General features: G+C 44.6%; 1 protein-coding gene across 1 annotated transcript; it reads left to right on the top strand.

Annotated features, from left to right (window-relative positions):
* Positions 1 to 4,271: 4,271 nt before the first annotated feature.
* On the top strand, positions 4,272 to 11,398 carry LOC105539688 (protein FAM205A-like). Its single transcript, XM_011980082.1, has 4 exons — positions 4,272 to 4,993; positions 5,641 to 5,686; positions 6,222 to 6,282; positions 7,297 to 11,398. The coding sequence occupies exons 1-4, from the start codon at positions 4,850 to 4,852 to the stop codon at positions 11,015 to 11,017; spliced, it is 3,972 nt and encodes a 1,323-aa protein (XP_011835472.1). The 5' UTR covers positions 4,272 to 4,849; the 3' UTR covers positions 11,018 to 11,398.
* Positions 11,399 to 11,994: the final 596 nt, after the last annotated feature.

Here is an 11,994-nt window from a genome sequence, read left to right as displayed (position 1 = left end):
TTAAAAAATTAAATAAAAAAATTAGCCAAGCATGGTGAGATAATAAATGTATGTTATTTTGAATCACCAAATTTTGTGATAATTTGTTATGCAGCAATAAACAAATAAAACAACATTCAACACAATGCCAATTAAAATCCCACTACAGAAATTGAAAAACTTATTCTAAGATTAATGAACTATAATAGCCAAAATAGCTCTGAAAAAGATTATTTATTCCACCTGACTTCAAGACTTAGTATAAAACTACAGTAATCAAGACAATGTCACTGACATCAACATAGACAAATAGATCAATGGAACAGAATAGAGTTCAGAACTAGGCCTATACATATATGGTCACTTGATTTTTTAACTTGTTATAATTTTTATTTTTGTGAGATGCACACTTTCCAAAAGATTTGCATTGTTCATACAGTAGTATTTTATAAGCCACATTAATAATGTTTTCATGCAACAAACTGTAAGGTTCAAAGTTGTTTGGCAATCTAATATTTTTACATTAATATTTTAGAGCTCATAATGTGGTGCTAGACTCCTAAAAGCCATGAGAATATTAGTCTCATTCTTTTGGAATCAGTTTACTAATAAGGATGGCAATAATCCAACATTTATGGATTTCTAGACAAGTAATGTATCCTTTGCCACTTTCTGGTAATTGCTTTTTAATTGTTTTCTAAAAATTAACAAAATAGGAAAAATGTTTGTACAGAGCTTCGCCATAAAAAATGGATGACACACAGTGCATGAAAAAATGCTCAACATCATTATTAATTAGAGAAACACAGATTAAAACCACAAGGAGATACCATTACATACATAATAGAATGGCTAAAATTAAAAAGGATTATACCAAGGGCTGACAAAGATATAGGAAAACAAACTCTCATACACTGCTGGCAGGAATGAAAATAGTACAACCATCTTGGAAAATAGTTTGGAAATTTTAAAAAATTAAACACACACAGTTTTAATCCATTCATGCTGTTATAACAAATACCACAGATTGGGTAACTTATAAAGAACAGAAATTTATCTCTCACAGTTCTTGAGGCTGGATGTACAAGATCGAGGTGCTGGCAGGTTCTGTGTCTGATGAGGGCCCAATCTCTGCTTCCAAGATGGAACCTGGTTGCTGCATCCTCCAGATTGGACAAATGCTGTGTCTTCATATGGTGGGAGGGGCAAACAGCTCCTTCACATCTTATTTATAAAGTCATTAATCCCATTCATAAGGGCAGAGCTTTCATGCCCTAATCACCTCCCCAAAAGCTCCAACTTCTAATACCATCAACTTGGTAATTAGGTTTCAATCTATGACATTTGGAGGGACACATACATTCAAACCATAGCATACAGCTATCATACGATGCAGTCATTCTACTCCTGGGTATTTACCCAAGAAAAACGGGAATACATGTCCTTATAAAGACTGGTACATGAATGTTCACAGCAGCATTATTTCTAGTAGCAATAAACTGGTAATAACTCAAATGTCTATCAACTACTGAATGGTTAAACAAATTGTTATATATATATACAATGGAATCTACTCTGCAATAAAAAGGAATGAACTAATAATATACAAAACAACATGAATATATTCAAATAATTGGGCTGAGTGCAGGAAGCCAGACATAAATGGATACATACTGCATGATTACGTTTACATAAAACTCTAGAAAAATGCAAACTAAACTATAGTGATGGAAAACAGATCAATGGTTTGGAAGAGAGAGGAAATGAAAGGAGTAGGGAAAAACGATTACAAAGGGGCATAAAGAAAGTTCTGAGGATGTGGTAATCTTGACTGTGATAATGGTTTCACAAGTATATACAAATGTGAAATTTTATCAAATTGTTCATAAATTGTTTGTTTTTTGAGACGGAGTCTCACTCTTGTCGCCCAGATCGGAGAGCAGTGGTGTGATCTCGGCTCACAGCAACCTCCACCAACCAGTTCAAGCGATTTTCCTGCCTCAGCCTCCGGAGTAGCTGGGATGATAGGTGCCTGCCACCACTCCTGGCTAAATTTTTGTATTTTTAGTAGAGACAGGGTTTCACCATGTTTGACAGGCTAGTCTTAAACTCCTGACTTCAGGTGATCCACCCGCTTCGGCCTCCCAAACTGCTGGGATTACAGGTGTGAGCCACCATGCCCAGCCTAAATTGTTCACTTTAAATATGTGTAGCTTATTGTACATTAATCATATCTCAGAAAAGTGTTTTTAATTACTAAGTTCTAGACAAATGAAAAATTTAAGCAACAAAAATGAAACTATGGTATATACTCAAAAGAACTGAAAATAAGGATTTGAACAGATACTTATACACCAACATTCACTGGAACATTATTCACGACAGCAAAAAGGTGGAAACTGATGTATTCATCTACATGGAAGACCGGCACTCTTAAAACATTTTTTAGAAGTGTGAATTTCTAAAATTGGAGGGCAATTACGCAATATATACATTGAAAATGCACACACCCTTTGATCCAGCAATTTCACTAGAAGGAATTTTTCCTACATATATACCTATATATTTATGCAAAGATTTATATTATATAAGGTTTATGTCAGCATTTTTAGAGCAAAATTATACGAAATATTCATGAATATGGCATTGAAGATGAACTGTGTTTCAGCCATATCAAGGAAAATATTAAAGACATTAAAGAAAATGATATGTTCAAGATATATTTATTTTAGTAAATGAAATAAGACTGTAATCCTAGCATTTGGGGGGGTTCAGGTGGGACTTGGGAGGCTGAGGCAAGAGGAACCGTTGAACCCAGGAGTTAGAGGCTGCAGGGAGCTATGATTGTGTCACTGTGCTCCAACCTGGGTGACCTTGTAAGAAGAAAGAAGAAGAAAGAAGAAGAAGGAGAGCGAGGAGGAGGAGAGAAAGGAAGGAAGGAATGGAGGGAGGAAGAGAGGGAGGGAGGGAGGGGAAGAAGGAGGAGGAGGAGAATAAGAAGGAGGAGGAGAATAAGAAGGAGGAGGAAGAGGGAAATAAGAGAGAAAAGTATCTATACTATGCTTCCCTTTGTGAATAAAACATTAAAATTCAATTTTTAATTTATGCTAGACTAGTCTGGAAAGATACACAAGAACCTGATACAAGTGATTGGCTGAGGGAATAAAATAAAAATTAGAGATGAGAGACAAGGATGAGGAGAGAGTATGTTATACCTTCTTCTATCTTTTGAAGTTTATACCATTTATATGTATGCTTACTTTAAAAAATCAATTAATCTAAGTGACTAAAATAAAATAAATGCAAAGGCCTTCCATCAAGGAGGCCTCATCCTTGCTCCTCCAATCTTTCTCACAATTGCTTTCCAATCCATTCATCTGCACCTCTGCTAAAGATAGACTGCAGTTTTTAGTATCGAATGAACTCTGGCACATTCCTTGGGGTTCTGCATTTGTTAGGAATTTTCTCTCCCACCTGGAACAGTCCTTTTCCCTATAACCTGTACTTTTAGACAAAACTCCAAAATTAATCTCCCCAGGAACCCTCTCTGACCAAAATGATCCCTTCCATGCATTCTCTCCCTTGAAAGGTTGAGACCTGAACCTCAATAATATATCATATTATTTGAAATAAGTCATTGGCTCTTGATTCATGTAAATTTATCTTTTGAAACTAGATTTTTAAGTGTCTTGAGAGGAGAAAGCCAACATGACTCAAAGTCCTTGTACCCTTGACATCACCCAGCTTCTGAAGGCTTACCATGCCAGTGGGGTAAAGGATGGGATACGGGATGAATGTTCAAAGATTTTGAGCCCAAGAATTTTTTTCTCCGCTTTTGGCTGTAACCATTCTCACCAAGGCAACACCTTCTAAGGATATTCAGAAATCATTGGCTGTTAGGGAAGTATTGCAATATTCATGGAGGTTAAGCAGGTAACATAAATGTATAAATTAATGGGCAGAGTATAGGAGTGATGGGTCCTGAGGCAAAAGTGGAAAACATCTGCCCTGCTTTAAAAGTTTCCAGAATCCAACTCAAGCAAACAATAAAAATCCTACAAGCAAACAGAATACATCCAGAGATGAACAGATCTGACCATAAGCAGCAACCAGTTTGTGACCCAAAGCCAGAAATGGCTACTAATCCATCTCTACAGGCATTCATCTCCCTGAGCAGGCAGAATGCTGTAACAAGGACAGAGGCAGCTCTAGAAAACCATGCTTTGGACAGAACTCCAGAAGTGAGCCACATTAATGTGCTTCCAAAAGATTGCAGCGTTTACAATCTCTCCCCACCTTGGCCTCTCCCTACCACCCTACCACATAAGCCGTGATCCCCTTCCTGCACCTCTGTTACCAATCACCCATTGCCTGAAACACCAAAGATCTCCATTTCCAAGCCATAACCAGACTCCACCCTCCCTAAATTCATGTGTGCTTCTCAGGTATATTTCCAAAACAAGTGGGAGAGTTAGTGGAGGTTCCTCTGGCCTAACCACCCCTTCTCATAAGGTGCCCCCTATGCCAAAGCACTCAGTTTTCTGAGGACAGGTGACCATACAGTTGTGAAGGAGAGAGCTGAGCCATCAGGCTGGTATAGGGAGTGGAGAGTGAAGACGGACTAGGAAATAGACACTGCCTGTGGCACCTTCAGTCCCAGGCTCAAAACACCCTCATCTACAGACTGAATCACCACATGAGCTTCCCTACTACATGTGCCTTATGAAACAGGAGGGCTTTGTGATGCAGTCCTAGTTCCATCCTCTGTGAGGTGGACATGACAAGGCCTAGCACTGGAAGTCATTAGGCACCAGAACTCTGAATGCCCAGATATACGGATGGCTGATCTCATGCTAATGAGGTTTAGACCATGTTGAGTCCTACTTTTGTTCTGTGGGATGTTGGATATCCCTTATACACATATGGCTCCATCTTCATCATTATTCTAATCATCTGGCAAGTGAAAAGGAGCCACCATGAATTGAACTTGGAAGCTAAAAGGAGCTGCTGCCGGGTAGGGCAACACTATGATTCCAACTGAACTAATTAAGCCTCAGATAATATGTTTTTAAGCTCCAGAGTCCTTTCTTATTGACCCCACTGCCCCCTCCCCCAAGTTTTATGCCATACCTTTAGTTACTTTTATAGTCTTTTCCTTCTCAGATCCTAAAAGTAATTCCTTACCAGGTCTTCCCTGAACCATACTCTAATTGAAAAGCCAAGAAGCTTTCCATTTGACTTGAATAGAGACCTAGATGATATGGGATCTATCTCACTGGATCTCAGAAGACCTCACAATAAGGGAGATTTTTTTGGTTGGTGGCCCTTTAAGGTGTTTATAAACTGAAGTCTTTGGGTATTAGAACCACACACTCTTTGATCTGTACCATCCTTTCTCTTGCTTCATCCTCAGCATCCAGCAGGACTTATCTGGGAATCAGATGGGAGGTACAGAATATGGAAAAGCCTCCAGGTGAATCAGAAATAAGCAGACAAGGAAAATGGGGTAAAAAGGTGGAATAGGCAAAGAAAATCCAGGAGAGTGTATAAAACACGGATAGATATACAGAAAGGGAGTGGAAAATATATGTAAGTCTCATTTTGGACATGAGAAAGAAAATGGCGTCCCAGCTTCACATTCTAATGTTTTTGTCTTTTAAGCGTCACCAAAAAGTCAGGCAAAGAGCTAGAGATGCAGCATCAACAGGTAAAGTCCCAATCTCTCCTCTGACTCCCTTCCACTGTGGGTGTTTCCCATGAATCCTGTCCCTCTATGACCCCTGGAGCCAAGAGCCAGGTGCTCTGCCACTGAAGGCTCCAGTTCCCCAGACTGAAACTTCCATGGGTGGGAAATCTTACCTCGGAAACATTCCAAAAGTCTCTACATTATTCCTTTGGGAATAAAGAACTGAGGAAATAGTGCAGATGTCCTTAGCTGTGTCATTTACTAGTTTTAAAACCTGTGGAAGTCACTTCATCTGTCAGTCTTGTTTGCCATAACATGGGCATCTGATGATTCTCTCACTCACAGTATGGTTGTTAAGGTCAAAAAAAAATGGGCACAGGAGAACAAGTCATCAAGTCATGATTCATTACACTGTGCACAGAAAGGCCTTAAAGCATTTATAATTAGGGTTCTCAGTGTCTTCTTGCTGAGAGTCAAAGGCCTCCAACCTCCTATAGCTACTCTGAAAACTCTACCATGCCACTGTCTACTATAACATTGTCTTCTGGTTCCTCAGCTAGGAGACTTTCTCAGGAAGAAGCTGAGAAGCCACAAGAGCTGCTCTCTGTCATGAAAAGGTGATCTATTGCTGTTTGCAGTCTCTAAACACCAGCCTGGCCTGTGGTGATTTTTTCATTTAGCCTGGGGCAGGACTGAGGAGATGGAAAAATGGCTGGGAGGGAGACATACACAGTGCAGGCTGGTTCACTAGTTGAGAGGGTTGTAAAGGCATAATCATCTCAGGAGGAAAGAGTCACCCAATACTGATTTGGGATAGGGTCACAGTAATTCTGAAATTCAGGATTTTACTAGTACATTATTCATAAAAGACATTATATGGGGTTCTACTCAGTTCTGAGATACGTTATCCAATCAAGAGAATGGATTTTGCATGAGGAAGTCACCCATGTCGTATTCTCTTTACAGCTACACCCTTACATGCGCAGACTCAGCTGAGGAAGATGAACCCTGATGATATTACCTCCTTTAGTTCTATATTCAGGGAGTCCAGTTCCTGACACAGCCCTAAGACAGGAGCCTATCATCTTATCCTCTTAAGATTTCTGGAGAAAAAGATTGATTCCCAGGAGATGTTGGGTACATCATCAGGGATATCTCATAGTCCCCAGAATGCACAAGTACCACATAAACCTCATTTTCCACAGTTTAGATGTACTGAAAACTAGGCTTTGGGTTTCTTAGCCTCAAATGAGACTGCAAGACAGTTCTGCCTTGTGATATTCCTGGTTATGCCCCATAAACTAACCAACTGACTCTTCCACATGCTCGGTTCCTTTCTCCTAGTTCAGCTTCTCAACAAGGCCAACACAGAATTCAGCTCCCAGTCTTCTCTGAGGGCCGTGCCTTTCTGTGAGTTTTCTGAGGCCTTGTCCAACAAGCCCTAACCCGGAGCCCACCATACCTTACCAAATGCCATTTTCTTAAGAAGAAAAGTAGAGGAGTAGACATGAAGGAGGTATAGGCTTCTAGACTTGCAGGACTAGGGAAGGGCAACGCCAACCCTAGCCCACACTCTTCCAAGAAGGTAGATGTCACTCCATCATTAATGTTTGCCATGTTTCCCTTTCCAGCCTGGGCTGGCTTCCCCCGGAGGGAAGTGTGCGGCAAATCCTATGTACAGATCCCTGTTGCCAAATTTGCAGTGCCATGGCTCTGGAGATTCAGCAATTTCTGGTGGGTGAGAATGACCAGATCTCCCCAACTTTATCGAGGAGCCCATCACAAGTCTCTTCTTGCCTAGAGATCTTCTCTGTGTCTAGTGTATCCTTTGAGCAGAGTCTAGAGCTCCATTCTAGAAACACCAGAGAACTTTCACTGGCATCTGTAACCCCAACACTGTCACAATTAACAGATGAGGAATCTTTAACCCAGTCAGCTGCCCAGTCAACGTATGCAGATGGCATACAAGATTACTGGGCTGATCACCTCCAGCTAGGGCAGGAATTTCAAGTGCCAGATGTGCTCCGAGGCCCAAACACCACAGCTTCTTCAAGGCTTGAGGAGCCAAGGGTTCCACTGAACCAGGAGGAGATGATGCAGAGCAACCCCAGCTTTGTCCAGGGGAACCAAGGCCAGCATCACTTGAATTCCCAGGTCTCCTTGCTGTCCCTGAACCCAGAAACCCTGAACCCGACGCATCCGATGGCCTTGCATATGGTCCTCCCTGCCCACCTGCCATTTCTCAGTCCTGAAGTGCTGAGGCTTCTTGAGGTACATGTTAAAAAATGGATGCATTTCCAGAGGTGGGGGCTCCCAAGACGTGTGGAGGAGTCCCTGAGGCAGCTTATGCCAAACCCACCATTGTATTACCAATCTGGAAATGACCAGCCAGTTTCTTTCAACCTGAATAATATTTCTCAGGTCTCTCTTCATAGATTTCAGACCATTTCCCTCCAGACCTGGTGTTCATGTGTGGCTGGCCAGCCCATCCAGACCTTCTGGGTTTCTGAATGGTCCACTATGAACCCAGAACAAAGACACCACTGTCAGCAAAGCCCAAACCCTATGGTTCTAGCCTTGCCCTCTCCAGCCTTTAAAGCCCTACATGACCCCCATCTACTGTCTGGGGGACAAGATAATGACTCAGGGAGTGATGTCCAGCAGAAATACAGCCAGCTATTCAGTGGGCTCCCTTCTCTGCACAGTGAGTCCCTGGCTGCCACTTTCATGGGATCTCAAGGCCTCCCCAAGAATGAAAATGTGCCCAAGCCCCCTTTGAAGGATCCTTTTCTCTTCAACAAGCTCTCCTTCCCCCAACTGCTTCCTAAAACTCCACCCCAGTCAGCCCCACGCTCTTCCCTACTTTCCCCAAATTGGGTGTCTCCATCTGACCATCAACAAGCTCAGATCAATGTCCCATTTCTGACTCTGGCCGAGTGTGAAGCCTTGGAATGGCACCTGCTACAGAGGCAACTCCAGCTTCAGTGGGGCTGGCCAGCTGCCCTCCAGAGGTCTCAGCACACCCAGTGCCTCATGCAGCATGAGCCCTGTGGCAAAGCTCAGTCTCCTGAGACCATGACAACTTCCCAGCCAGGGAAGTCCATCTCAGTGCTCACCAGGGAGCTACTCTTCTTCCCGGAGCATGCCCGGAAGCTGCTGGAATTCCACATCCAGAAACAGTTGATTCACCATCGCTGGGGCCTGCCTCAGAAGATCCAGCAGTCCATCCATTTGCTCCTTACCTCCACTAACCAACAGACTGTGTCCTACAGCAGCACAGCCCTAGCCAATGTGAGCATCCCCCAGCCTGTAGCCCTAGAGGCCAACGGGGCTTGTGATGTGCTGTCACCCACTGTGGCCCCAGTGTCCATCCCCATGCCACACTTGTTAACCCAGGCCAAGGCAATATTGCAGAACCACATGGACTCCAAATGTGGACAGATCCACCAGGGCAAGATCCCTGCCTGTGTACACAGGTCCAGGGACTGCAGAATTCCTGGGGTCCTGGCAGTGGCTCCTTTACCCTGCATTCCCGAAAGCCAGGTCCTGGAACTGCAGGCAGCAAGTGACCCAGACCTACATCACAAAGTTATGCCCTGGATGCCAACGGCCCTTGATCAGCAGCAACAGGTCTTACCAGGTACTGTCACTCAACACCCTAAGCTGCTCCGAGTCTTGTCCGTGGAAGCCATCGAGAAACTGGAGACAACTTTACGGCACAAGTATCTGGCCTTCCTGTCGGGGCTCCCTGCTCTGTATTATGTGGCGCTCTCCAGGGCCCTGGCCCCGGCAGTCACCAGCCAATCTGTCATCACAGAGATGGTGCCTGCGCCTGTGGAAATCCCAGCAGAGCCTCTGACTCAGATGGTTTCATTTGAAGAACAGTGTGTAAGCCTTGGGCCGTGCCCTCAAGGCAACAATGAGACTTGTACAGATGTTGCAAAAGAATTCCAGTCTGTAGTGCCGGTAAAAGGAACAATGGAGACGCTGCCTCTAGAAAGCCAGACACAACCTGCTAGCCCCCACTCACTCCAGACACATATCTTGACCAAACTAAACTTCCACCTGAGAAAAAAGGTCCTAGAGATACAATGGGGAATTCCCATTAAGGCAAGGGAGTCCAGGGAACAAACTGCTGCAGCACCAGAGAACATATCCACACAGAAGTCTCTTGAAAGTCTAAACCACCAAGGCGAGGCATTGCTCCAAGAACTGCCCATCCCACCAGACACTCTTCCTGCCCCTAATCCAGAATGGGTTCACCTTAAAGAACAGCTGGCCAATGACTTGAAGGCAGTGCAGCAGAACCAAAAGCAATCTAGTTCCAAAGCAGTACCCCATGGTTCTGCCCACTGGGTCTCCAGGATTTCACAACCCAGTGGGGACATGACAGAGGCCCACATGCTTTGTATTCGGGTGGAGGCCAGTGTGAACAAGCCCAGCATGGAGGAACCTTGGGGCCCTGAGCCCCAAAGCCCTGACAAGAGCAAGGACCCAGCCCATGTCCCCATGCTAGCAGGAAAGAGAGAGGACCCAGAGGAAACCAAAGGAGCCAGGGACCATGGAGAAGGGGATGAGGGGTTTGGGCACTCCTCAACCAGAGAAGAAAGATGCCCTGCTGAAGACCAGAGGCCAGCAGGGATGCTTCCAAACCAGACACCCCGAGGCTTCTGGCGATGGAGCCGTAGCTTTCATCTTGCTGATCCCTGTCAACACAGCTCCCAGCATCACCCTCAGCTTAAGCTCCCACAGCTACCTCCACGATTCCCTGGGGGGAAAGAGTCTGAGAATGACCTGCAAGACAGTCAAACCAAGCTAAATGTCATTGAACCAGTGACAATTCCTGAGAATGCCCAGACTGTGGTGCCCCAGGCTTCACAGAGTCAGACTTTCCTGAGCCAACCAACTCAGTGTAAGCCCTTGCAGGGCCAAACTTTGCAAGGCCAGGTTTTACATGAGCAGGTGATGCCAGCCCATGCACAAAAGAAGCCCAGCCTTCCAGAGTCTAGCTTGAGAAATAAAATTAAATCTTTTCTGCAGCGTATTAACCCTAAGACAAAAGGCAAAGGGCATGAGGACTCCATGTTCTCAGCTGCTGCGAAGGTGGCCAAAACCAGAAAAGAAAATGTTGCAAACAGCCTGGCTCCAGCCAAGAGCGCTGTGGGAAGAAGTAAGACAGAGAAGCCAACAGGGTACTCCAAGGCCCAATCTTGTCCTTCTGAGAAGCTGGTGGGCCCAGCTTTCTTGGATGGTCCCCAGTCCCTAGACAACAAGCCGTGGCTACACTCCAGACAAGCTGGCTCTGCCTCAGCCCTGGGACACCTCCGCCACTGCCCTCATCACTGTCCTTGAGAGGCTTGTGCCCCCCAACCAGGGCACCCACCCTAGCTCCTGACCCTCAGTTCAGATGGAAACATTGGTCTGCTCAAGGAGAACACACAGAGCCATGAAAAAGAGTTTATAGGCTCCCCAGCTGCTGCAGCCCTCCAGAGGACCAGTATCATCGTTTCCATAAATATGCTGATGCGGCAGGGTGCCACCAGAAATACACTCTCTATTTCTCAGCAATAGGTTGCCTGTCTGCTCCTTATCTCCACTGTATTGTGTTAAGGGAAGGTGTGAGGGAGGGTAAAAAGACCTTCCTGTCTAGGGAAGGAGCTTCAACCCACCATTCAGATGGTTCATTTTAGAGGAGTGCCACAGTATTCCCTCCTTGAGGAGATGCTTTTGTGTTTATCAAAATACAATATCTAATATGACAGATGTGAGATCCAGATGACAGACTCTCCTCTGACTTCTCCCTGTTTTTACTGGGAAGATCTTTTTAGAAAAGCCATCTTGGAGCTGGCTGTAATCCTGCTGCCTGTTTACTACCTCCACTGCCTCTCAGTTGCATGAAATGGAAGCCTCTTGGAATGAGATCACAGTAGAAAATGGAGAAGGGCTTGTCCCACAGGCCCAGGGTTTGGTAGGGAGCAGGGGCATGTAGTTGCAGGTCTGAGTATCTGTGACAAAAGCTGATTCTCATGCCTGACCAGGGCATAAGAATGGAGAAAAGACAGTTTGCTTGGTGCTAAAATGAGCCTAGAGCCAGGAGGCAAACCCAAGGCCCAAGTGCTTTGGGGAGGGATCACTGAGCTTGGTTCTGCTTGCCCTTAGTGTGATGAAGGGCAGGGACTTGAGCACTGAAGTTTCTGGGAAAGAACCACAAATATAAGAGATTTTCTAAACACATGTGAGCCTGTCAAGTTACTGTCAGCAGCTTATACCCAGCCCTACTGTTTCTATACCACCTGTGCCTGGAGTCCTTCTCTACCACCCTCCTTGCC

Source organism: Mandrillus leucophaeus, unplaced genomic scaffold (assembly GCF_000951045.1).
Source record: "Mandrillus leucophaeus isolate KB7577 unplaced genomic scaffold, Mleu.le_1.0 Scaffold208, whole genome shotgun sequence".
Classification (NCBI taxonomy): Eukaryota; Metazoa; Chordata; class Mammalia; order Primates; family Cercopithecidae; genus Mandrillus; species Mandrillus leucophaeus.
This window is presented reverse-complemented; position numbering and strand designations above follow the sequence as displayed.